The following is a 27,173-nucleotide window of genomic DNA, read 5'->3' as shown; positions in this document are numbered from 1 at the left end:
GAGAAATCTGACTACTAATGAGATCTGCAAGCGAGGACGGTGTCTCTGAGCACAGCCACATCTTGCTCCAGCCGCATGTCTATTAGCTTAGGGAGCATTTTGACTTTTGAAGGTCAGCAGTAGGGCAGGGTAATTCTTGGCAGTGTTTTTGCTTGTTTTTGAGCTCAGATCTAAGGGGCAAATTGCAGCCCATTCACTGCTTTCCGAAATGAGCCTGGAGGGGCTTGCTTGCCAGAGTCTGAATCTTTGGCAAAACAACTTGATGCAGCACTTCATAGCTAACACATGACTTGATTCGGAAGCTTCATCTAGCTTCTTTTGGTGGCAGAAGTGTTAAGAAACAGTTACCTCATTGGTATTCCTATTTCAGCAGTTTGTAGCTCAGTGGCAAACGTAAGTCTGGGCTGAGCTGCGCTTTGCCAAAGGCCAGCCACATGAACAGGAGTTAATAAAAAATCTACCACTTCCTATTTCTACTCCTGGCCTGCCTGTGATATACATAACTATACCTGTTGGTCGTGATGGTTGCATAATCAATGTTAATATATGACTTCAAGACCACAGAATTATTGATAATATTAATTAATCAGATGCAACTAACTAATATTAGTTATTTACTCAGAGTCAGGGTTTTTCTCCAGAATAAACTCAGCAGGAGAAATGACAGACGCCAATTTACAATGTGACATTTAAAACGAGCCTGGATGAGGATTTCAGAAAAAGACAACAGGGAACAAATCTGCAATGGCCTTTAGGGACTACAGCATTGATCTGATCTGAACGTCCATGTAACACAGGACATTCAACTCCCTTAAATTCTTGCATCGGTGTAAGAATTGTGGCTGAACTGGATCATATGTTTCAGAAAAAGAAGATGTGTTCCTCATTGGTGAGGCAGTTACTTTGCTCTGATGTTAAAGGAGCCAAAAGACTGTTTGACTGTACTGGCATAATCTAAACGGTTATGACATAACGCACACTGCTAAAATGTAGCCCTCTCTGGAAAGCTTTTAGCTTGCACGTGCCCAGCACATGCATTAAATTTGCAACTCATCATAAATCTGCAGTTGACATGTCACCACAATGATCTACAAAACAAAATCCCTCTAACTGACCGTGGTCGGAAAGTCTAAAAAGCTCATGCAGAATACATACACAGTCTTTCAGGCGATCTTCTACTTACACCTGTTTTATAAATACTCCAGACATTTTGTATCATATCCTCAAACCCCATTATCTCAACACAGCTACCTAAGAAGAACACAACAGCACAAGAATGACAAGAAGCTCAAGGACTTCTTGCTGATTTTCTGCTACCCACTCAGATTTATCCCTAAGATGCATAGGCATAAGTGTTAGAATTAGTAACAAAAGGACACTGGGGTGGAGACATTTGCAGAAAATTGATAATACACAAACAGAGACTAGGTTAATGTCCCAAGAAAAATTAAGCCTCAAAGGTCTCGGAAATAAACTCATTTAGTAGAGCGGGTTGGGAACTAAGCCTGGGTATTTCTGGAAATTTTCAAGATTGCAACTTTTGATTTTGTCCTGAATTAAGATGGAAAGCAGGCATTTCATAATGTCCTGTGCAAAGAAAATGCCCTTTTTTTCCCTGTAAGTAACTAAATAACCTGACTGAAGTGTTCCATTCTGAATTTATCCTCTAAGCTGGCCTACAGTATAAATTTCAGTAAATCCTAGGAGCCTACATTCTTCAACTATCAAACAACTCCATGCAAAAAGGAAAATTTTGATAATTCCCAGGGATAATTTCCATGAACTTCATTGCTTGCTGAAAACAAAACAAAAACATAGCTTCTCTGATAGAAAATACTTGAGATGGAAAGTTTCGTCAGCTCCACCAAGGTTTATATGCAGACTGGTCACTAGAGGGGGATGCAATGCACAGTTTGTAAGCAGGTCACATTATCTCTTGATTTTTTTTCATTGCGGGTCTCTGTGATATGGATCAATTATACCCTTTGGCAACACTTGTTTTAGCTTAAATGCACATGTTAGTTCTGGAGAGATAATTCAAATTATATTTACTTTGCCAAAAGTATAGAGAAAAAGAGCAAACTGTTACAAAGCAAAGGAAATGTTCGAGTAGGTAATACTTTCTTTTGCCAACTCTGTTATCTTACATAGCACTACAAATTAAGATAGTTTTGTATGTTTCTTGTGCTTGTCAATATGTTGTGGAACTAAACCATTAGGGAGTAATAGCCTTTATCAGGTATACATCCTTTTTTTAATCTTATTTTATTTTTTATGTGCCCAGTCTTTAATGGACCAAAAAAGGAACAAGACAGACAGAAAAAATGGAGAGATCCCTTTTCCCCTCTCATGGTCTCTTAATGCCCAGTGAATGGCAGTGAACATTAAATCAAATCAGTTTCTTTGACATCCTTCGTTACATCTCTCAGAGACAGACAGGTTCCCTGGTCATTTAGGAGACACTGCTGGTTTTACGAGCACTGTGACACTGCAAATACAGCTTAGGGAATCTTCAAAACCTTAATCTTGAAATTCTATCTTTCTCCAGTCCCCATTTCATGGCTTTTGACTGGAGTGTGGAACTTGAAATTAAAGCTGTTGGCAGCAGTCCTTCCTCTTCTGCAGTACTTCTTTACGGAGGGATAGAGAAGCAAAGGATTGAAGCGCTGACAATCAAATGACCAAAATTGAATCTAGTCCAAAATGTCATCTCTTTTGTGTTTTGTAAGGAGCTCAGTCTAATCTGCTAGTAGGTTTTGCCGTATGAAATGAAATACTCTGCCCGAGATAAGGTTTGAAGCCAGCTTTGTATACTATTACTAGATTTTATATAGGCATTTTATTTTGAAGTCAGTCCAACTTTGTGGAAGGTTTTGGACTAGATTATCTTGGAGGTCCCTCCCAACTTAACTATTCTATGATTTTATTAACTGTAGCTTTCCAGTGGCCTCCCTTCAATCTCTCAGCATGCAATCAGCTCTTTATGCAACAAACTACAGAGGGGTTTGCTAAGGGTATTCATTAATTCCCAAGCATTGAGTAAACACCTATATGCATATTTATACACATACGGGCTTTTGCTTCTGTGGATCCTTAAATGCCTTTTGAATGCACTTATTTCCTGCTCCTCTTCTTCTTCGTGCTATACTGAGTATACAAAATGATGTGTCATTTCACTACAATGCTGACACACTTGACAGTATATAGTTATCAGAACTGAAGTGTTCCCTCCCCATATACAAATGAATTTTAGCTACTCATGCTCAGATGTGGCTATAGAAAAAGACTCTTCGTGCCACTGTAGCAACTATGAGCACTTTTGGAGAAGGTAGATAACCAACAACAAAGAACCAGCTTCTCTCTCTCGGTTCTGCAGGCTGGAAATGCCAGGCCAGTGATTTCAGAGGTCTTTCTCAGAACCGAGGGGGTGCATTCAGTGTAACAGAATCTTAGTGCAGTCTGTGCACTACTGCTTGAGATACTGCATAACCACAGTTTTTCTTATGCAACATGAAGACAGTCAGTTGTCTTCTTAGGATTGCAGTATTTTCATATTGCCATCCACCTGAACTACAGGACTTTCACTTGGGAAAACTCCTGGTGCAACTCATGTTCACAAGGTTTGATGGAGTTGTTTATAATTTGGAAAGCTGAACACAAACATGTAACATTTATTTAATATAACAAAATTGAGGTCACTAAGAAGTTAGGAACATTAGCCATACTGACAACGCTATGTGACTTCAAAGTGGAATTAGGGTTTACAGTGGCTAAAAACTAAGATGAGCACCTACACTGTCATCACTAGGACAAAAAATGCAAAGCTTGTCTAAAAAGAGAGAACACAGTGGTTTTGGAGGGCACCTACTTTACCTTAAGAGAATAAAAGTCCTATGAGAGGCCAGTCGATAGATGTTGGTAGATCTAGGGCACTTGCAACTTTTAAAGTGGAGGTAAGCTATGAAAAGATTGATAGATTATCTGTTCCTTAATGTCTTGAATACATAGTGGTGTTCCAGCTGAAATGTGTGCACTAGTCAACCAAAGATATGGCCCACATTACACATACCAGACTCTGAAATGGTTGGTGCTAACAGCAGAGGACTGGGTTTGTTGACTTGCATAATGTCTCACCTTCCTAAGCTGAGGACGACTAAAATGATTCTTTTTGGTTTTATTATCTGCAGAGCAGGATGAAGAAGAGACTGAGCACAGTGTTTGAAAAATACCCCCCATATGACAAAAACTATGTGCTTTCATTCCTGACTGTGGAGAAACAGACTATTTTGAATCTAAGTTTGTTTTCCAGTCTTCAGAATTATTTCAGGTTCGTGTCTTGTTCAACATGACACTCTCAATTGAAGTTTTTTTGGAAAAGAAGCTGAACTGTGAGATATGAGGGTTTGGGAAACCATAGTTTGAGGTCAGTAAATTGCCAAAAATAAGGGTAATAGTTTTCAAGTAAGGATAGCTACTAGTTAGACTAAAAGGTGATCTGATTCACTTCACTCTATTTACAGCTTCTGAGATCCTTTATTCTTAACCTCGCAGTGGATCATTGCAACATCAGCATGAGATTATAGATGGTTGTATCCTGCAATGGGCATTGATTCCAGGGGAATCTATACAGCTCTATACAAAATTCTGATGTGCGACATAGTACTTATTGATTTCATCAGTGTTCAAATCACTTTTCTTATAATATTGACTTTTTTCTGCAAAAGCATATACATGTGAGAACAGTCTTCACATTAAAGCGTTTGGCTTTCAAAACAGTTAAAAACATTTCTGTGCTGCCCTTCCAAACCCTGAGCAGTGTTTCTGAATCACGTTACCAGACTGCATGAGCAGAGAAAGCAGGCTAAAAAACTCATGAGCCAGTACCTGTCCTTTGACTCATGCGCAGGAGTCCCACCGAGCTCCCTGCAAATTGAGGTTTTCAACACCTCTCCTAACTGTGGTCCTTGTTCAGGTGTAGAAATACCGATTTCATAGTTTAACGCAACACATCCTGACTTAAAACCCTTGCTTTGATTCCCTGCTCTCTCTTCTGTTTATAGAAATATAAACCCCAGAAGATTGGTGCACCATCAACATAATTTCTCAAAATGCTGAGATAAGGCCTGAGCTGAGTGATGGTTTCTCAGCTGCGTTCAGGACTCAAGACAGAGGATGTGACTGACTGGGAGATGCCCTGGCAGGGCGGCTCAAGAGGGCCCATGGAGGGAAGCCCTTGGCGGGTGCCTCTGCCAGTCTGCTCCAGAGCAGCGCCTCTCCGGGCAGATGCAGACGGATGTTACTGTCCCGCTGGGAGATGGGCTGGCGCTGGGGCTGTGTGCGTGTCACTGCAATGCTGTGTTCAATACACTCTGCCCTGCCAGCAAGCCGCTTGCCTCAGACACAGCACCACGGGCATTCTTCATTTCCAGCAACCTCAGCGCAGAGACGGAGAAAGTCATGCCTGTCTACACTGGCGGGGAGGCGTGTCTGACGCATTTCCAGAGCAGCTCTTTGCTTTCCTACCATCCATAACAGTCATATTTTCCTCTGGTCAGGACACTGTCTCTCAACCTTCCGTCTCTTCCTTTCCCTCCTGCCTGCTCCCCTGTCTGATCCTGGGATCATACGCTCGCCAGAAGCACAGAGGCTGCTTCTCCTTCATGTGGCTGTAGGGAATGGGATTGCTCCTCTTTATCCTGTTCTACTTTTCTGCCTGCTTCACTAATTTTTATTCCAGGTAGACATGTGGCTGTGACCAAACCTGGAAGACAGCATTTTAATGGGTGGTTGCGCACCCCTTTTCATGTAGGGAGACACAGCAAAAGGAAGAGGAGCCTGTGGCTGACATGAAGACACAGATATGTCGTGGTTGGTTTTTTATGTGTTTGTTTTTGTTTTAAGAGGAAATGCTCCACAGCAAACCTCCTAACATGAAGGATGGGCCAGCTGGGACTCCCATTCACACCGTCCTGAAGTTGGGGCACGCTCTCAAATCTCGATGCGACACAAGGCAGCAGCCTCTCTCCTGGGCCCTTGGCCAGGTGCAGCTCACGAGAAGGGTGATTCCTGGGGAAAATTGGTGGCACCCGGAACAGCGGAGAGCCAGAGAAATCTGGTGCTGCCCAATCAGTGCCACTGAGTAGGGACCTGAAGTCAAAGGTACATACAAGGGATGCTTTCCTCAGCTGTGCCCTCCCCTGCTCCGAAACCCAGCATCCCCAACACTCCCTTCGTCGGGCAGGGAGACACGGGGCTGTCTCGCCCTGGGGAGAAGACACTGGGGTGGCCTGATGAGGCTGCTTGGCTAGAGGGTTCCCCAGGACGGGCAGGGGGCAAGGGGCAAAGATGGGTCTTCTAAATGACCTGAAGACGGTCTGAGAACTGATTTCCTCAGATGATGGAGGTTGAAGCACATTAGTTTTGGTGGGACGTGTGCCTTTCTGAATTGATGATTTTAAAACAACCATTACAAAGGCAGAGGTGGGCAGTACTCTATCAGTCACCACTAAAAGAAGTGAACATACGCTTAGTGAAGAGGGAGCGTGGTTATAGTTCAGGATGTACAGGAGAGCTAACGTTTATTTCTGGGGTCTCTAAAAGGGCTCAATAAAGTCCATTTATTGTGACAGAAAGAAAAACAATGGATCAAAATTCATTATTATGCTAGAAGGATGTCTGGAGATGTAAGCTTTTCTTTCAAACTTTGCAAAAGCTTTAGGGATCTCAGTTTCCTGGGAGAGACTTTGTAGTTAGTATTTAAATGGAAAACAGAAGACAAACTTGTGAAGAACAGACACGGGGAATTAACAAAACTGAAGCTTTGATTATTTTTCTTTGTTTGTTTCTATGTCTGATCAAGACGAAGCACAGCCAGCAGCCGAGTGACAATGTGTGTGTTCTAAACAAAACAGTACATTTACCCCAATTTGGAAAGATCAGCTCAAGTATATCAAGATTTTGTGAAGTCAGTAGCACTGAGGTAGTGATGCAGTGCGATGCAGCACAAATTAGGATTATTTAGAAGGTACCTGTGACACTCTAATCAGCAGGGAAGTATCTACATGCCTAAGAGGAGTTAAAGTGTCTTTAAATGTGAGGGGCTGGGAGAGTGAGAGCCATGCAGCTGTGAGCACCTTTTTGCACCCAGGCTGCCCTGAGCAGGGTCATCTCTGCACAGGGATGTGGTCCCTTGTACTCTGCACAGTGCGACAGCACGAGTCTTTTATCCTAACGGAGCCACAACTTAGGAATCAGCTGTGCTTTTCCAGGCGGCTCAGAAATAGGCTCCCCAAAGTGCGGTGAGTGTCACTTTTTCTAGGAGAAAAAGAAAATCCTGTGTTTTTACACACTAATTCATTTGTTTTTCAAATCACTATGATACTATCACAGAATGCAAATACATATTGCTGCAGGGACAAGACATCTGCCATAGATGCTAGCAACCAGAAAAGCTGAAAAGAGCTGGAATAACATCTCCCCACTTCCACGCTTAACTAGGTCTAGCTGGATATCTGGCTGAAACAGCAAGACACTGTTCAATTACTGTCACGCTTGCTAGAGAAAAGAGGAGGTTCTGTACCTGCTACAGAAACTTGATGAGACAGGAAACCTTTAAAAAAACCTGGAAAAGTGAGCTGTTGCCACATTTGCAATCTTTTACAGCTCTATAAATGTTGGACAGAATCAAGCTTAGGGATAAAGACAAAATACTTGCTATTTAAATGTTTGCTAGTGAAAGACATGTGCTATGTCCAAGATGCAGTACAAGAATATAGATCATGACCATGCAGGCAAAATATCTTTTGCCTATTGCAAGATGTCATTTAGCAGGAAAATTGTATATAGCATCTATTGAAAATTGATTTACTGATTCAAGGAATCTATTGCAATTGATTTAATTCTCAGCAAAGAACACACAAGAGGAAACAGAAAAACACCAGTTGCATGCAACAAACATAGCACAAGGCTTTTAGAAATTAGCATCACAAATGCAGATTTTCAAACAAACTGGGAATGTGGGCAAAGATTCACAAAATGCTATAGCTAGGTCAAAGCTTCCAGTAACTCTGAAGATCAAGGTTTTCATTCGCCAGTCACTATGCCTTCATGGCACATGGTTTTCGAAGGGCTGAGAAAATTACGACATAAATGCGTATGAATGTGGACACAAAAATGCTCACATGATATTTGTCAAAAGGTTGACTGATCCAAGTACATTCAGGAGACTGAAAAGGATATGAAAAAAATAAATGAAAAAGTGTGTAATAGCTTACATGATGAAGGGAAAGTGAAAGTAATATTGATGGTCTCAACAAAAAAGCATAACTTGCCCATATTAGAGCTGTAGATATGAGCAAGAACAGTCAAGTGAAGAACACAAATTTCACCAGATAACAGTTTTTAGGACAGAAAAAATTTAAGCTTTCCCAACCAGGACTCCCACAAATCACTGTTTTCAAGATTTCTAGCTGCACCTAAACCCAAACCTTGGGATAAGAAATTTAATCATAAAAGTGTACTGGGTTCACACAATGTAGCCATGACTCTTTTAGCTTATATTTAATCTGATTTTAGCTCCCATATACACTTTACATCAAAATATTTAAGTGATTTGAGTATGACGTGTGGAATTGTTTTGAGACCCCCATGAGATGTCAAATGAAAATATTAATGAAATGCGAGGCTAAACTAGAGAGACTCTTGAAGGCTGTACCCTGGGTTGAATGTAGGCACATGAATCATACAGAACTATAGACTTTTCTGTGGTCTGGGTTCAAATTTGACCTCTGTCAGTAGGGACAAAAATTATTACCATTTCTCAACATGAATAAAATGTATTGAGCCCTAGCTTCAACTTCAATCTGCTCAAGGATTGTATAGAACTTGAATAAACCCAACTTGACGATACACATAGTCAAGACCTGGGCTGACAGTGTTTGTGGAGAAGCTGAGAAATCAATAAACAGACCGTTTCTGTGCACGGTGTGTGTAAGTCTTTCTGACAAAAAAACGCCGAAATGCCTGTCTTGATGCTGAGTGTATGGATATATCTGAAAGCAGGAGGTAGCCTCTGGAAGGGTTTTGTCAGTCTGATACCACCAGTGAACACTACAGTTACTGATTTTTCTTTTCTAAAGTAAAAAATATAACCCACAGAAATAAGGCTTGGAAGGTACAGCTCAAAACCACTATTATTGCCTCAATGGCACTTGGAAATTTGAAAACCACAGATGAGAAAGGAACTCGTAAGCCTCTGTTTTGAGAAATACAGCAAGATAAATCTGATCTGATCTGAGCTGACAGAAGGTTAATAATGAGTTCAGCAGAATCAGAAATTAATTGTCTTCTGTTAAGGCCACACACAGTTTGAAATGGTGAGACCAAGCATCATTCTCTTCATGAAACCATGGAAGGAAAAAAAACAAGAAAAGAATCAGAAGCGTGTAATCATCCTGGCTTTTACAAAAGCGAGTAGTTCAACGGGCTTTCCGGATGCAAGGGCTTCTCCCTCTCAGGGCAAGAGACAGGCAAAGCACATTCAGAGCGTGTCCCTTTCCCAGAGAACAGGGCCATGAAAAGATCCTTCTACCTTTAACACACTGTGGGTTTAATGAAAGGCAACTGCTATTTTAAGATTTCATAAGATTTGATAACAAAGAGGAGTTGCAGACACCATCCCCATTACCACCAGGCTTCCGTCCTCTCTTTCATCTTTCTCACTAAGCCAGCGCTCAGAAACTTTTACAGATAGTTAGAGCCATCAAAGGAAGGTTAGTCGCTCAAAGGCTTGTTCCAACCATGTTCAGCTGTTAGGGCTTAAATTAAATTGATACTAAAATGGTCTCTTTTTTATTAAAGTGCTATAATCATTGTGGCTACAATCCCTCACCACAGTATAAGTAGCAATAAGCTGATACATGTCAGCATTGCTGATAGCTGTCAGAACTTCTTTTTCCAGAACTGGAAAAGCAAAATAAAACTCCCAATTATTTTCAAAATGGAAGGATAACTCCTTTTCCAGGGTAAAGACATGAAAGATCCGTTTTCTTCTCTGTTCCGTCAAGTCATACTGCAGAATTATTTAATGTATTATGTGCATTGCATTAGATTTCAGAACTCTCAAAGAGCTGTGTGAAAATTTAAGGTAAAAAATTTAAGGCTCCTGTGAAGCCAGTAGCAAAACTTAACACAAGAGGGTCAGAATTTCACTCCTGGTCTTTCTCTTCAGTTGTCATAAAGATCTTCATCGAGTAATTGTGCCTGTGGGCTAACTGGGACTCATGCTGAAAACACGACTTCTGCTCTCACACTAAAAAGTTTCAGAAGCTAAGCTACTCTCGGCACCACACGTCAACCGCACTGATGTCCTTACAGCAAATTGTCTTTTGACCCTCACAAATATGGTCTGGTAAAAGTTCTGTGAGGTGATGGTATGCTTTTTGGCTCTCTAGTGAGATACTGGTTTGGGTTTTCTTTTGTGGAAAACATTTGAAATCCTTCAGCGCAGAACTTTTTCTAACAGCCAGGAGTGAGAAGGCATAAAGCTGAACCATAAGGTCTGGGTCCTTGCTGTCCTAAACCAGTTCCACAGGCTGCGGCATTCAGACACGGGCTCTTGCCTTGCATCACAATGGGGGCAAGAACTTCAGCTTCAGAAGAAAGCATCTGCCTCTGAGCTCCGCAGATTGGTGGCCCGAGAGGAACCTGCGAAGGGGTGCAGGTATATGAAGGAGACTGAGTGAGAAAACGGAGGATGTGCGACGTCAGAGGCAGTGGGGTGAGAAGGGAACCTTGCCTGTGAGGAGGAGGACAGGTGGTGGACATGGGTGGTATGCAATGGAGAAATGAGTCAAGGACAATGACGGGGAAAAAAAAAGAGGTAGCAAGAAGACGTTCTTCCAGTCTGTCTTTTTTGTAGGTTGAGATCCAGGTTGCTTTCTGCACAGCAAATCATAGTGAATCCACCTTATACTTTAAAAACTGGACACTCACTAATAAGGTCTGGCCTAAACAGCTCTTTTCTGTAACATTTCCAAAAGCCTTTAGGACTGGTGGAGCCATGTCGCTGTTAGCAACGGCTATTTATTTCTTTTGAAAAAGAAACGTTAATGTAGAAAAGCTCTGCTCAGTGCCAAGTTTTCCTCACAATTGAACGTACTGAAAGTTTGCAACATCAGCAGTTTCTCTTTGTTCTTAATCCAGACCTTGTTGTACGAGATGAGCTAAGATCCATTTGCCAAAAGAATAAAGGTATCTAGTTAGAAACTGTTAGCAATCGCGACTTGGACCAAAGCCGCAGAACTGAATGTCCATCTCAACACTCAGGACTTGTAAGGGATGCCTTGTAAAAGCAGAAGAGATGACAGTCAAAGGCAGAAAGCTGTTTGTTCAACGCAGCACACAGCTGGGCTGTGCGAGAGGACAGCCCAGCCATCCCCAGTTCGAACGATGTGCCTTTTGCATTAAAGGGCTAGCAGAGCTAAGAATCATGTTTTCTCTTTAGCAAAAGGAGGCATTTTCATCTAAAATCTCACAGTCCAATAGAGTTAGGGATTTCACCACCCTTCACTGAAATAAGCACATCACGAGACTATTTCCATAGCCAGAACAGCAAGAACAGATTTTCTCTGCACGCACCAAGGACTCGGTGCTTCCACTGAGGTATCACCGAAGAAACGGGATGAGTGCACACACCTGCACGAGATTTTAGCTCTTAGAAGTGATCCAATCAGAGATGCTTTTATTTGTAAGAAATGGGCCAAACAAACCAAGAAACACTCAGATGAAGGCCTGATTATGGGAAAATATTTAAAGCAAAAAAGACACAACAAAGAAAGGAAAGGAAAAGAAGTAATGAAAGGAAGTGACAAGGTGTTATCTGAAAGCATGGTGCTATGCTGAAAATAAGCTGAGAATTCTCAAATGGAAAATTAAAAAAAACGAAACAGATTAAACAAGTATTTGTATCCATCTTTCCAGGACAGTAGAAGAAAGTATTTGTCTGTGTGGAAAATCCAGTCAACAAGGACAGAAACCAATGAACTAGGTGTTCTGCATTTCATCATTTCAGTTATTAAAAAATTAGAGTCTTCATAATGACAAGATGTCAGGACCAACCGTACTCTGCACTGAGGAAAAACAGTGAGACTGGGAGACAGAAACCGAAGAAGCCTTAGCTGACATTACCAAAAGCTGACTTAAGGCAGAATATACCCCTGAAGACTAGAAAACAACAGCATAAGGCACCGGTAACACACCAGGAAATTAGAGCCCAGACGTCTCAATGCCAGTCGTGGGGCGGGCACTTGAAGCTGTAAGGGGATCAAGAGGTGCAACATCTGCCGCACTGAAGCACAGCCTGGTCGGGAGCAGCCGATGGCTGCAGGGGGAATCTCCGCGCCCCACCGATCCCTGGGGTTCCCCGTGGCTGCTGCTGCCGGGGCAGGTGAGGTGCCGCAGAGTGGAGAGCACGGGGCTTTTTGGGGAGCAATTGCTGCCCACCTCGGCTCTGCGGGCGAAGGTGAGAGCTGAGACATCTCTGCCAGCCCGATCACACTGTGGAGAGCCCTAACGCTGCTCAGGAGAAGGATTCCGATGGGATCAGCGCTCACCGGTGTCATTCACAAATGTAGTCAAGAATATACAGTTTGTGCTTTCCCGTCTAAGATTTCCCTGAATTCCTCCCAAATCGCTCAGAACTGGTTACTGCAAAGCTTTGCAGTCTAATCACTTGATAATGAATTGTAACTAGTTCAAAATGTATTAAAGAGAATTTGAATTGCACTTAAGAGTTTAACTGTCCTAATATCTCCTGCTAATTAATGGAACTATTTGAATAAGTGATTTTAATGGACTGTTTCGTTTTGCATTGACTCAGAACATTTTATGGAGCTTAACATCATTGACTAAAAAGTGGGGAACAGACCTTTCTTGTCAACAAAATTTTACTTGTTCATATGAAGATGAAACATTCAATTTTTTTTTTTTTGAGGTTTATTTGATAAGTAGAATTATATTTTAAAAACTTGAAGTCTGAATTAGAGTTAAAAAATTAAAAACCTAGGAAGAATAGAAAAAATAATTTAAAATGTCAAAATGAAGCATTTCAAAGGTCTCTGAAATGGGGGTTCAGGCTTTCTTAGGCTAAGAGAATTTTGATAAGTGACAAGGTTTTTGAAAGTATTTAGTCAATCCAAAGTGCATTTAAAATACTCTTCGACAGACAAATTTTATGTAGCTCTGCTACAGTAAAATTGCAGAATATGGCTTATATTAATATACTTAGATTAACCCTCCATATAGTCATTATACACAGATGAATGTATCATCAGCAATATTCTTCTAAGCATCATACATTTACCATATCCATGCAGAAACACCATATCTGCACATTTAAATAAAGTAATTGGGTATGTAATAGGCAGTGGTTAACAGCAGCCATTTTTATGGGCTTGTAGCAGTTTTAATATGAGGAAATGGATGCACTCATACATTGGAGTAGATGAATAAAGCCAAGTGTGCTAAAATTTGCAGTCAGAGTGTAAAGCAGAATTTGTGCCAATATTGCTAGCCTAGGGCACGTAAATCCCAGAAGACTGGCTTGAAGTGATCTGGTTTGTAGACCGCATTTTTCAGACTAAAATAAAGAAATGTGCAGTTTCTTTTGCATTAGTGATTTGATTTTCTTCTTCAGTCTGCAAAGATATTTTTTCTTTCGTAACCACAAATACAGTTATTCTTTCATTTAAAAAATGACTTCAAGAGCAGATACTCAATTTTGAAAGTACTCTTTTGAACCCAAAGTTCTTGGGCGCTGAGAGAGAATTCAAGACATTATCATTATGTACATGCCTGGCTCTCAAATTTGTCACTATGGGCTACTGCCAGAGGCAGGACACTGAGTTCGGTGGGGTTCAGCTTACACACCTGTGACTGGTCTTATATATACACACACTGTGTCCTCGCTATGCTTCAAATCCCAAGAAACCTCCCGTTTATAAAGGACAAATACCACATTTGAAGTCCCTCCCTTCATAGGTGTCCTTTGTAGGGCTGTCAGTGTAGGCACACTTGGAGCAAGAAAACAGAACTGTCCACGTGTGCAAGCCGTGCTGTTCTCCTGGAGATGCCAACAACAATGTCCAGAAAATTGCTGCTGCCTCATATTTTTTCAGAATTTCATACCAGAACCCTGAACTGGGTATAGTCTCACAATCAGTTTACTTCTTCACCTAGCAAAGGGAAAAACCCCGCTCCTTTTTCCAAAAGAATGAGTGTCTTTTGCAAGGAATCTTTCACTGCAGCTATCAGTGTCACTAGGAAATTAAAACTTACAGCAAGATGCAGGAAAATGTTATTTATTATATCACCACAACTCTATGGGCCTGGTCACTTGAGATATAAACAAAATGAACATTTTTGTAATTTTTTTTTGAAACAAGTAGTTAAGCTAGTGGAAAATGAAGAGTCATATGTCTGATACTGAAGAAAACCCATTTTCGTAGAATCATAGAATCACAGAATGGTTTGGATTGGAAGGGACCTTAAAGATCATCTAGTCCAACCCCCCTGCCATGGGCAGGGACACCTTCCACTTCACCTTGGAACTCACTTCATCCTACTTTTTAAGAATTCTTTCTGTAGCATCTTGCTTGTCAAGGTGCTCATACATATGAAGGAGCTTTTTCCAAGCAAACTACTGCAGCTAAAAAGCGCAATAGCTATTCCGCACTAACTTTCTTCGCTTGGTTGCTCTTCTTTAAATACACCTACAGGTAATTTTGGTTAGTCCTCTTCCAAAGTAGAAGTTAGTGCAGAATGGCTACTGTGAGTGATTTCTGATGTAGACGTAACACAAAAATTCCGCTCACTGGAGAAGATGTTTCCTGCTTCTAACAAAGACTGAACATTGGTGGGCCAGATGCAAGAAAATACTGGTTTTTAGCAGTTGCATCCTTTAATGACAATTACAGTTCAGCAAATGTGACTCATAGTGGTTTGTATAAAAACTGAGGTTTTTCCAATCCAGTTTCATTTCCGGAAGGAAATCTGGATAACCAACTCATGTAGACTCTCTCCTACTTCTTTGCCAGTGGCACTGTTGGCTGACTCCCGGGCTGGGATTTACCTACCATACCTGTATAAGTGTCAGCATTAGGCACTTGGTCTAAACTAGATGGCTACTTTCCTCCCCGTAACAAGCACAGGCTCATCCAAGGTACCTCCCTTTTCAAGACAGGCACCTAAAACGAGCAGGAGGGATTGCCTTCTGGAAGTCTCTCGCATTTCTGCGTTGAACTTAGGGGATCTAGTGACTAGTTTAAATTAGGCACTTAATTCTTGGAGGGGCAAAAGTAGGTGAAATGAATCAATTAATGTTTTGGATTAAAAAAATTATACTGGGGAAATACACTACATCGCATAAATTGTAAAAATGTATGCAACTAGGGTATAAATATTTTGTGAATTTTAGATAAGATATCTGTCAGTGAAATTATTATAAGCATGAAGTTGACTACTGTCTGTCAAGTCATTCAACTAAAACGCATTAAAGCATCCAGTGAATGTGAAAGCATCGTGCCCCAATTCCCCAGTCCAACTGATGCACCTCCAAGCTCCGTCAGTGTTAATGAGATACCGCACAGTTACAAGGGTCTGCAAATACAGATGAGACTGCAGACCATTGCTGTTGTTCTGAGACTTCATATTGCCTGAATTTTTAGGATAAATAAAGAAACTTACCTGTTCAGATCACGATGTATGATTGGTTGTGTGAGATTGTGGAGGTACTCCATGCCTTTGGCAACATCGACAGCAATGATTAATTTAGACTGCAGATCAAGAGTTCTATATTTTGAAAAAAAACCCCAAACATTACTCAAAGTTAATAAACAGACAGAAATTATCTGTAAATTTTTTATATCTGTAAATCATGAAGCCTTTAAAATTGTTTTAAATGTGAAATAATGTTCTATAATCTATGTAATGTAAAGGTATATAATGTAAAATAATGACTAAACAACAATTTTGTGATTACTTATTAATTTCCCTTGTACACCCAATAATCTGAATCAAAGCTAAATTTTTTCTAGTGTGTTCCTTTCTCTATTGTTTTATACTGAAATGAATAACATGTACATCAGCATAGGTTTACTAGTCTTCCGAATTCTGTACCACAAGTCCAAGCAGAGAACGCGCGGAATACCTCTTCTGTTCATGAAGCAGGGAGAAGAGCGATCCTCCAGAAATATACTGAGTGACTATAGCAAACTGACTTGGGTCATCTAAGCAAGCTCCCACAAACTGGATGACACAGGGATGATTCAGTCGGCAGAGAATGGAAACTTCACGGCAGAACATGTCCACATCAGATTTGGAACAGTAGGTATTGGCTCGATAGCTTAGAATTTACAGGAGAGAAAACAGTAAGGCAAAAATACAATACAATATGGGGTTTTTTAATACTTCAAACTAGATCATTGACCAAACAAGATGGAAAAGTCTAATAAACTTACCGTTTGATTGCGACAATTTTATTTCTGCATCGTCCCTTATATACTTTTCCAAAAGACCCTAAAATGGTTTAAAATAAATAAAGCACAAAGGTATTTATTATGAACATCAGACATTTAAAATGGATGCATTCTTATTTCTGGTACCTGAGCCGATAATCTCATGGAACTCTATTTCAGAGAGCTGAAGATGGAAATGTGATGGCAAACCAGCACGGAGGAGAAGAACATCTGCCTTTTCTGCAAAAGAAAACACTTATCCTGTTTGTAAAATGCGGGGTCATGGGAAAGGACAGAACATAAGCATTTAACTTCACAAAACCGTTGCACAGTAAAAGCTGATTTTCCTCCTGTAAACTGGTTGATTGGTAATCCTATTCCCTCTTCTTTCAGTGACCACAGTAAACTCCAATAACAGACAAATACTTGCAATGCTGCAGTTGCCTTGGGCTTTCTTGGCTTTAAAATCTTGATGAACACTGTCCCATAAGCATATTCTGCCTCAATCATGTCATGGTTGCATAAAATTCTTCATACGGAGAATTAGTTCCTTTTTTTCTGTATAGCTAGTGCTCTTTACTGATGCAGGGGATGTTATTCCAGATCTGACTGACTCTTTAGTGACATATGGAGCTAAATTTTGCAGCTTCTTGATCTTTCTGGTTTATTACTATGAAGTTTATCAGAATATTTCTAATTGGAACATTTCAGTGCTGCTATGTAAAGGCTGTAAGGATTTGATTATATCCAGAGTGAATATTTGAGGTGGAAAATTGAAAGCACCATGAAAATTTAAATATTTAAAAGTACAAATATTCATCTGAATGTTTTATCTCTACGTGTTTCAGATTAACACAAATTATTTTTGGACAGAATTTTTCTTGTAAAGATAATCTGGGCATTTTGCAGTGGAATAGAATAAGATATTTGTTTGCATTCATGGATATGTGTGTATTTCATTAGTCCTAATTCACAATCATATCCTTTTCTCCAAAGAAATAAAAATAAATATGTTTTTAAAAGTAAATTAAAATAAGATAAATACAGGAATTATCATGATGCTGAGGAACAAAGCTAAGTATATTGTTTCCTAAAATTATCCTAAGGAAATATAGCTGCTGCTTTTGCATCTCATTACATTTCTCAGCAAAGAAAATTCCAGGAATAATGAATCTTGCGAAGTACATCTAGGCTGACAAACACCTTGGGTAAAAAGACCATAAAAGTTCAAATTTTCCCTTGCCATTGAGAATACCTTTAGTCATGCTTTTAATCTTTCCTAGAGGGGATGGAACTGACACATAGGAACCATCTGAAATAAAAGAACAAAATGAGTTTTATGGGATTCAAAGACAGTATAAGTATCTGCACTGATAAATTAATGCGGCAATGATTGCTTAAGGAATAAAAAATAAAGGGGTGAAAATACACATAAGCACACAAAGACATATGATTGTGACGTTATATTGCTGCATTCTTGACAGCAATTTGTATATAGCTGCACTAACTTCTATAGAACAATATTGACTTTCACTGGTGTTAAAGAAGGCCAGTGTAGCTTTTATATCAGCTAGATTTTGTAAAGCAACTCAGATTAGATTAACAAATTCTGACAGTTGGGCTGCTAGCATATTGCACTGTTTAGTTCACTGACTGGATTTTCCAAAAGACCTCAGCTTTCTCCACGTACCAGAAATGTCATCTCTTGTTTTTCAGCTTAAGGGGGAGCTGAGTTCTTTTAACAACCAGCATTAAAACAACTGTCTGGGTGTATTAATTGCTTGCCAAAATAAATTTCCAATGCATGTATAAACAGTCCCCTAAAGATTTACACGCACTTGAGATCTACTAAACCTAAACCTGGAACAGGTCAAACTATGTAGGAAGCAGATGGATCCTGCTGCTGATGGTAGGGTTCACAGAATCACAGAATCATTAAGGTTGGAAAAGACCTGTAAGATCATCAAGTCCAAGCATCAGTTGGACAGGAGGAACCTGTTTCCATGGCAGGAGGAGTCGATGACCTGGACAAGCTGCAACATATAACATATTCACCCTCTGTAGGCAGCGTTCTCCACACACTGCAAAATGTTCTATTTATCTAACTGCTTCCATTAACATTCTTCTTGGCACTTGTCATTTAGTTGCCGATACAAATGAGTATTTTTGTAGCAAAATGGATAATTAATTCTTCCCAAGGGGGAATTAGATATCCAAAGATATTAAAAAACATGAAAGGGACTGAGTATAGAAATATACTGGATGTCAGCAATCAAAGAAACATCAGAGCTAAACAACACAAAGAGAATAGCTGAATAAGGTATTAAGGATGTAAAAAGGTATGACTAATGATTACTAGGGATTGATCTTCATCTCACAGCTTTCAGCTTTTCTTTCTAGTGAGTAAAACAAAGTGACAACTCTATTTTAAGATAAAGGAAGACTTTTGACATAAATAGAGGGTACCTGGAAAATGGGGATTCTTATGACACTAATTTTCTTTGTGCCAGACAGAACTGATCCAGAGCTCCCTGACGTCTGTGGAACATTCCCAGAGACTTCAGTGGTCTTTGGATCAGACCCTTCAGTTAGAGAATAAAGTGATTTCTCAGACTGTACCTCCTCCAGGTTGTGAGTATTCATTACAGGGTGATTCATCTTGAGGTCTCTTATAATGCTTCAGAAGGGTCACAATGGCATCATGACCTAAGAAAGAAAGAGGAAACATAAGGATCTGCAGGTGAACACAATAGTCTCTTTCTTTTTAAGTGAGCTTGCCAAGCCGCTCTCCATCATTTATCAACAGTCCTGGTTAACAGGGGAGGTCCCAGACGACTGGAGGCTTGCAAACGTGACGCCCATCTACAAGAAGGGCCGGAAGGAGGATCCAGGGAACTACAGGCCTGTCAGCCTGACCTCGGTGCCAGGGAAGATTATGGAGAGGTTCATCTTGAGGGCGCTCACAGGGCACGTGCAGGATGACCAAGGGATCAGGCCCAGTCAGCACGAGTTTATGAAAGGCAGGTCCTGCTTGACTAACCTGGTCTCCTTCTATGACAAAGTGACACGCTTAGTAGATGAGGGAAAGGCTGTGGATGTTGTCTACCTAGACTTTAGTAAAGCCTTCGACACAGTTTCCCACAGCATTCTCCTGGGGAAACTGACTGCTCATGGCTTGGACAGGCGCACTCTTTGCTGGGTAAAAAACTGGCTGGACAGCCGAGTCCAGACAGTCGTGGTGAATGGAGCGAAATCCAGTTGGCAGCCGGTCACAAGCGGAGTCCCCCAGGGCTCAGTTTTGGGCCCAGTCTTGTTTAATATATTTATGGATGATGTGGATGAGGGGATTGAGTGCTCCCTCAGCAAGTTTGCAGATGACACCAAGTTGGGAGGGAGTGTTGATCTGCTGGAGGGCAGGAAGGCTCTGCAGAGGGATCTGGACAGGCTGGATCGATGGGCCCAGGCCAAACATATGAGGTTCAACAAGGCCAAGTGCCGGGTCCTGCACTTGGGTCACAACAACCCCAGGCAACGCTACAGGCTTGGGGATGAGTGGTTGGAAAGCTGCCTGGTGGAGAAGGACCTGGGGGTGTTGATCGACAGCCGGCTGAATATGAGCCCGCAGTGTGCCCAGGTAGCCAAGAAGGCCAACGGCATCCTGGCTTGTATCAGAAATGGTGTGGCCAGCAGGAGCAGGGAGGGGATCGTGCCCCTGTACTCGGTGCTGGTGAGGCCGCACCGCGAATGCTGTGTTCAGTTTTGGGCCCCTCACTACAAGAAGGGCATTGAGGTGCTGGAGCGTGTCCAGAGAAGGGCGACAAAGCACAAGTCTGATGAGGAGCGGCTGAGGGAGCTGGGGTTGTTCAGTCTGGAGAAGAGGAGGCTGAGGGGAGACCTCATCGCTCTCTACAACTCCCTGAAAGGGGGGTTGGTCTCTTCTCCCAAGTGACAAGTGATAGGACAAGAGGAAACGGCCTCAAGTTGCGCCAGGGGAGGTTCAGGCTGGATATTAGGAAAAATTTCTTTCCTGAGAGAGTGGTGAAGCACTGGAAGAGGCTGCCCAGGGAGGTGGTGGAATCACCATTCCTGGAGGGGTTCAAGGAAGGTGTGGACGTGGCACTGCGGGACATGGTTTAGTGGGCATGGTGGGGTTGGGTTGGTGGTTGGACTTGATGATCTGACAGGTCTTTCCAACCTTCATGATTCTGTGATTCTATGATTCTGTGATTTGTACAAAATCAGGGGATTTTTAAAAAAATGCAGAATGTGCCTATAAAACGTGAACAAATATATAGTGGCGCTAATCTGAAACATGCTATGATTCTTAACTACAGAAGTATAGGGAAAAACCTGCCAATAAACCCAAACATGTTGTTTTCAGGAGTCCACCTAATCCTAAAATGTGATACATGGCAACAGAAATAAACCCTGCTACAGAAATCCTAAAATGGAAGTCGACAATAGTCTTCAATAGGCCTTAAAAGGAAACCAGTGCCTGAACACACTTCAGTTCTGGTGTCCTACACTGGACAAAATTTGTCTGCTATATTGCTGTAGACGGTTGCTATACTCATCATTCTCCTTTGCAAGGAACCAGAAGAGAGTGGTATATGCACAACATGCTCACGCACTCAGATCTTTGATGCACAAAGTTCTGTTTGGCAACATTCAAAATTCTTTTCTAAACCATTCTAACATGAATTTTCCCTCAGTAATTTCATACAGAGTATTTTGCCAATATCAGTTTTTTAAAAGGACTTTGAAATCCATAGTTTTACGATATTACAGTAATTCTCATAATAAACGGTACTGCAATGGTTTTGAAAGAGGGAGGAATGTCCCAGAAGTCATGGAGTCAAAAACAGGACAGAAAACTGACACGTTGCTGTACATGTAGGACGGTGTAACAGGAACCATGGAAAATGCCTTGCTTTGATCCATATTTGCAAGAATTTCAAATTACTGACTCTGATTCATCGTTCCTTGTAATGCCTCCTTCAGTAATAAAATTAAAACTCTCATGCACATACCAGAAGGAGAAATAGCCTTTTCTGAACAGGCTGTATGTTTTCTCTTTTAGCAGCATATAAATACTCCTGTCCTTGACTTTGTGTTGAATTAAACTGATGTTTAACAGAGTATCTGAGAAAATAAAGAAAAGGGCTGGTTTTTATAACCCTTCGTGCCAGGAACTGGAAAGCAGATGGTGAGAGCTCTTAGTCTACAGGGACTGAGGGGTTATTTTGTCCTGTTCTCTCCTTCCTGTACTGTTCTCTCCTCCTGTACGATTCCTATGAGTTTTGTAGCAGAAACTGGAAAACTGAAATACCTTTCTCATAAGCCCACATCAAACAGGTCTGCTCATCCTTTTCTCCACTGGACCTGCTGGGATCACAAGCTACCAGATTCATATCAGCTCCATTATCCAGTAAAAACTGTACAAGTCGAATATGACCGTGGTAGCAAGCACAGTGTAATCCTAGAACATCAGAGAAGCATGGTAAATACAACTGTCAGAACATCATGATAGGACTTGCAGCAACAACTATAAAGCACAAATTGATTTCCTCGATAAAGAAATATATTATCAAAAAAATACCTGAGGCAATAGGTGAAAATAAAATATTAACGCTGCAAGAACCAATCTATTGCCTGCTACACAACATGTCAGCATTTACTCTACCACCTGCAAATCACATCTAACAACTTTGTACGTGAGAAAAGCAAGTAGAAACAAAGAAGGCTTTTTTTTTTCGTTGCCTATAGTAGGGACGTGGAGGTGTGCAGACCTTCAGACACCATATCCTATATGCCCGGTGCCCAGCAGAATAATACATGGGCCCAATTCTTAAAACTGCTTGGAAGCCTAACTATGGGAGACTCAGTTTTCGTCAGGTTTTGTTACTCATATACAAGCTAATGAGCCTGGCACATCCTCACTGAACTCTTACCACTTCTATGCCTGCCTGTAAACATATTTCAAAAAAGTTGAGATCTGTCTGAAAGGTAATTGGACGCTGATCATTGAATTACCACGGGAATTACCGTGGAAATCCTGATTGTGGATACGGCTTCCAAATTGCTTGGTGCTGGTATACGCACTCATACACTATAAGGTTAATGATGTTACCTGTATGTCCATCTCTTCCCTGGTGATTGATGCTTACAACATTCTGGTCAAGAAGAAATTTTACAAGTTCTATGTTCTTTCCATAGGTACAAGCACTGCAAAAATAAAGAGAAAAATGATTACTATAGTCCAGAAAAGGACAAACACTTTGGGTAGCCAAAAATTTTAAAAGAATTACCCAGAGATAAAAATATAGTAATAGAATAAAAGATCTTTTAAAATGTGCAAATGCATGATTAGTCCACCAAAGCATGTTCATTTCTGTCATTTCAGAAACATTCTAATTATTCTTGCATAAATTAATTTTGCACAGCTATGTAAAATTAATACAGTCTGTTTTGCAATGTGCCTCTTAAATAACACTTTACAAGCTTAGAGCATCGTGAGCAAACTGCGTTCTGCCACCTCATTTCTAATTCAGACTATCTAGACTCCAGCAGGTTTCTGGGCAGAACAGGCTCTAAACTCAGCTTCCAAACTGGGCAGAAGGAGGAACTGTTATTCATACAGATGTTGACGAACCTGATGCCTTTCCTACCTTTCTCTCTTTAGCTGTCTCTCTCTCTCCCCATTCACTGTCTGGTTCTACCTCTTACTTCATGTCCTCTCCTGTATCTCAAGATACAAACTTAACAACCATGTCAAGCTCAGTGCTTGCTTAGCTCCTCATCTGGCTGCTGGTGAGACATTTGTTATTTTTGTTACTGCATGCATGTGTAAGTGGAACTCTATTGATAGTGGCATTTTAAACATCTCACCTGTGGAAAGCTGTTTCACTGAATATATTTTCTTTAGTGAGACTTTCCGTTCCTGAGAGCTGAATGATTTCCTTGACAACTTCAAACTTCCCATTGTAACACGCACTGAAGATGAAGTCAGTAAAGAGTTGTTAACAATACCAGCTTTCTAATTAGGTGCAAAGCATGTAAAACAGGGCTTCTCCATGTGACTCACAGATGCAGCGGTGTGTCTCCATAGATATTCACCACATGGGGCTGAACTTCAAAGCTGCTCTGGAGTAAGAACTTTACAATTTCATGGTGGCCAAATCGACAGCAGAAGTGCAGAGGAACGTGATCTTCATTGTCCTGAGCATTCACTGCCATTTGACCCAGAAAGAGACCAAAGAAAGTATTTTGTACTTAACATCGCTTGTTTTGGATATGTAGTAATGCTTTATGTGTTGTGCATATACCTTATGAAATCTCCTGCTAAAACATTTATGGTCCTATTTCTTTAAAATCGAAATTTCTATGAGCTTTCATATATCAAAACTACATTACTCAGTGTCATCTGTAGTACACTGTCACGACAATTTTTTGGGCTTTGGATATAATTGCTTTTGTTCAGTAGCAGAAGTATTGAATGTTTTGTGTAGCTTTCCATGAATGAATCACAAGTTATAAATGATCCTTAGAAAGAACAATTGCTGTCAGTGTATTACAGGGTGAAGCAAAAGTAAGATATGTAGTTACTATACGTAAGAAAGCAATCCACTGAGTTATTCCAAATGCATGGAACAATAGTTATTAATTACAAATACTAGGAAGAAACATACTTCATTGTTGCTCTTAGGAGAGGAAAATCCAGCTGGTTTTAAGGTTTATGTTAGCTTCCTTGAGTAGGAGAACCAAGAATTCTTGATATAGTTACACAGTGAAAAAAGAAATTTAAACAAAATAAGAGAGAGACAATAAGGATATATTTTTCATAGTCACTATTAAAATAGAAATACATAAAAGACAAGAAAGGAAGATGAGAATTCATTCAAATTTCTGCATTACCAGTGTTTTCATTTTGCTTAATGTTTCTTTACACATGCAAGGATGTTTATGCATGTGCTTCATATATTTAAGAGGATGGGAGTCTTCTTTGGCATAACATGAAACTATGTAAAAGAATGAGCTAAATTAGAGACATAGCGTGTTATTGTTGGGCAGGAATGGTATTTATCTCTGTTGGTTCAATATAATTTCCCACAGGAAACATACAATGTGCGATACGAAGGTCTTGTTCTGTGTAAGAGATTTGCCCTTCCAGTGCTTTATGTCACAAAATCATGCATTGTGCACGTTGCACACAACTTATGAAAATATATCCAATAAAAGTATTTTTTGCTAAATTTCTGAAGACCAATTCTTGTATCCTTCTACCTGCAAAACCAGTTGCTTTAATCAACACAAACAGCATGAGATTAAAAGCAAAAGAAAACAAACTAATTCATTCTAAATACCTCTCAAATAAGAATATATGCATTAAGGATTTGAATTTGATGTGATTTCTTAAACTCCTGGCTAGCTCATATTCTCGGTCATTTTGGGAGAGATAGTAGGGTTGTTGTAGGATAGACAGTATTAGCAAGCAACAAGGGAATTAAAAAAAATTCGTTGATTCAATTGGCTTTCAGTAAGACCAAGGTTCTTTCTTGAAGATTTGGGTCCCAGTTCAGCAAAGCACTTGGAAACCTATCAGTAAGTGATCTGTTACATCAAAATGTTGTTTCAGTTAGCATGCAGAAGCAGATTCATATTTCTGAAACTATCTAATTTTGACTGCTGTTTTAGTATGGCAAACACTAATATTACACACTTTTTATCATGAACTTGTTTTTTAAAATGATCCAGTAATAGAACAACATAAACCCAACAATTCTTGAGAATAGTTATTATCAAGTGAACAGTGTGAGACTATGGCTGCATGTGTACGAATAACATAAATATGACTGGGAACATTGCTGGCATTGAGGCCAAGATCGCAGAGCTGCTGATATCTGCTGATACTATCAAACTATTTTAAAGGCAGTTGCATGCAATCTGTCTAGTGGGGAGCTGTCCCTGGAAGATCCTTGACCCACAGCTGGGAATTGTTTGAGACTGCCAGTTATCCTGGACCACATCCATGCCAGGGAGCCTTCTGCCTGTTTACAGGATAGGCAATTGCATTCCAGCACCTGGGAACCTTCTTAGGCATGCCTGAAATGGGTATGGATATAGCTTATACATCTCTTTCTTTATCTAGCTAGAAGGAAGCAAGGAGAGGTTGGACAAGGTTCTAGGCAGAGTTCTCCATTGGTACAGAGACATACAAATACTGTTTTTACTATCCGAAAAAGATCTTTATTCAGTTTTAAAAGAGAGCATGTATTTCTGTGATTCTTAATGCATTTCTTTCTATGTTTAAAGATAGAACAATCGTAACTGGTTGACACCATAGCTGATAGAATTGACAAATCCAGTCTACTTTGTACAACATTTAGGTCTCAATTCAGTTTAGCACCAGATCTTTGAGACAGTTTACAAGAAATTAATAGACTACTAAGGAATAATCTGTCCATCAGAGGTGTCTGAACCCCTGTACTACACAGGTTTTAAACACAACTTTGACAAACATCTCTCAGGAACAATTCTTTCCTATAGCTGAGCCTCCTTGGGACAAAGGGTAAACCTTTGAGGTTCTGTCTTCTTTTGGTTTTCTGTGAGTACAGGAACAATGAAAATGAAAATAAATCCCTCTCTTAAAACCTTTCTGAAGTAAAGCTGAATGCTCACAGAAACGGGCAGTCCTTTAAAATGAGCTGAACTTGTACCTTCACTGATGTCTAGTGACAGTTCCAAAGATGAATCCTGTTTCAGGCCAAAAAAAAAGAAAAAAAAGGAATTCCTGTAACTAATATTAAGCTTGTGGCCTGCAAATTTCATTAACCACCCCCACTAACCTTCCAAGCAGTCTTATATTTAAAGGAGTAAAGAAAAGTAAACTGTTTTATTTCTCTGTTCTAAAACAATTCTTCACTTCATAGATTCATGTGACATGTTAGCCTTTATTTTTTATTATGATATAGTACCAGACACAGATTCATTCTGAAGTGCAATAAATAAGAAGGGAATAAATGTCAAAGTTTTATAATAATAAATGTCAGCGTTTTAGAATATGTACCCACAGAATGGCTTGAAGGACATCAGGCGTCTCAGGGCCACGAGCTTCTACAACACAACAAGGTGTAAGGTGGAGCAAGGAAAGAAACATGTATCTTCTTTGTTTATGCAGTTGGAAATGATGTCAAACACTTGCAAGCCATTTCCTTTGCCTCTGGAAGTATATATAACTACAACATGGGATGATGGTTTTTGTTTTAATTGATAGCTTTTTGATTTCTAAATGAAACACAACAGGTAAACTGGAATATTGTCTTAAGAAGAAGTTCAGAGTCAAAACAAAATGAAATTAGTCAAATACACTTTAGAAGAGAGTTATGGCAAAAAAATACATCATATTGATTCAGGAATTACTACAGAAGAGTACAGGAGAGTTCTTCAAATTGAGATTTTAAAGTATTTTTGTATTAAATCAAGGCTAGATAGTACAACTGTCATGGCAGTCAGAGACTGAAAATTCAGGTTGCCTTACAAGTAAACAGTAAAAACGAGCAAATGTGAAGTTCTTGTGTGGAATAAAATGGAGTACTGTAGAAATTTTTTATAGGGCTGAGACATTACTTCAGTAGAAAGTAACATGTGAAACCATTTCTGTAA

At 40.2% G+C, this 27,173-nt stretch overlaps 1 protein-coding gene across 3 annotated transcripts in view; it reads right to left on the bottom strand.

Moving 5' to 3' along the window:
* The window catches only part of TNNI3K (TNNI3 interacting kinase), a 94,467-nt gene that overhangs the window by 39,976 nt on the left and 27,318 nt on the right, over positions 1 to 27,173 (bottom strand). For all 3 annotated transcript variants that reach the window (XM_059822081.1, XM_059822080.1, XM_059822082.1), the window contains exons 8-17: positions 23,596 to 23,740; positions 23,400 to 23,504; positions 22,642 to 22,736; positions 21,841 to 21,990; positions 19,131 to 19,217; positions 17,767 to 17,823; positions 16,659 to 16,751; positions 16,515 to 16,572; positions 16,205 to 16,399; positions 15,742 to 15,846 (exon numbers count right to left, since the gene is read on the bottom strand). In XM_059822081.1, the coding sequence (XP_059678064.1) occupies positions 15,742 to 15,846; positions 16,205 to 16,399; positions 16,515 to 16,572; positions 16,659 to 16,751; positions 17,767 to 17,823; positions 19,131 to 19,217; positions 21,841 to 21,990; positions 22,642 to 22,736; positions 23,400 to 23,504; positions 23,596 to 23,740 (1,090 nt within the window). The remainder of the gene's footprint in view (positions 1 to 15,741; positions 15,847 to 16,204; positions 16,400 to 16,514; positions 16,573 to 16,658; positions 16,752 to 17,766; positions 17,824 to 19,130; positions 19,218 to 21,840; positions 21,991 to 22,641; positions 22,737 to 23,399; positions 23,505 to 23,595; positions 23,741 to 27,173) is intronic.

Source organism: Gavia stellata, chromosome 10 (assembly GCF_030936135.1).
Source record: "Gavia stellata isolate bGavSte3 chromosome 10, bGavSte3.hap2, whole genome shotgun sequence".
Classification (NCBI taxonomy): Eukaryota; Metazoa; Chordata; class Aves; order Gaviiformes; family Gaviidae; genus Gavia; species Gavia stellata.
Note: the sequence above shows the minus strand (reverse complement) of the source record. Positions and strands in the feature narration are given on the sequence as shown.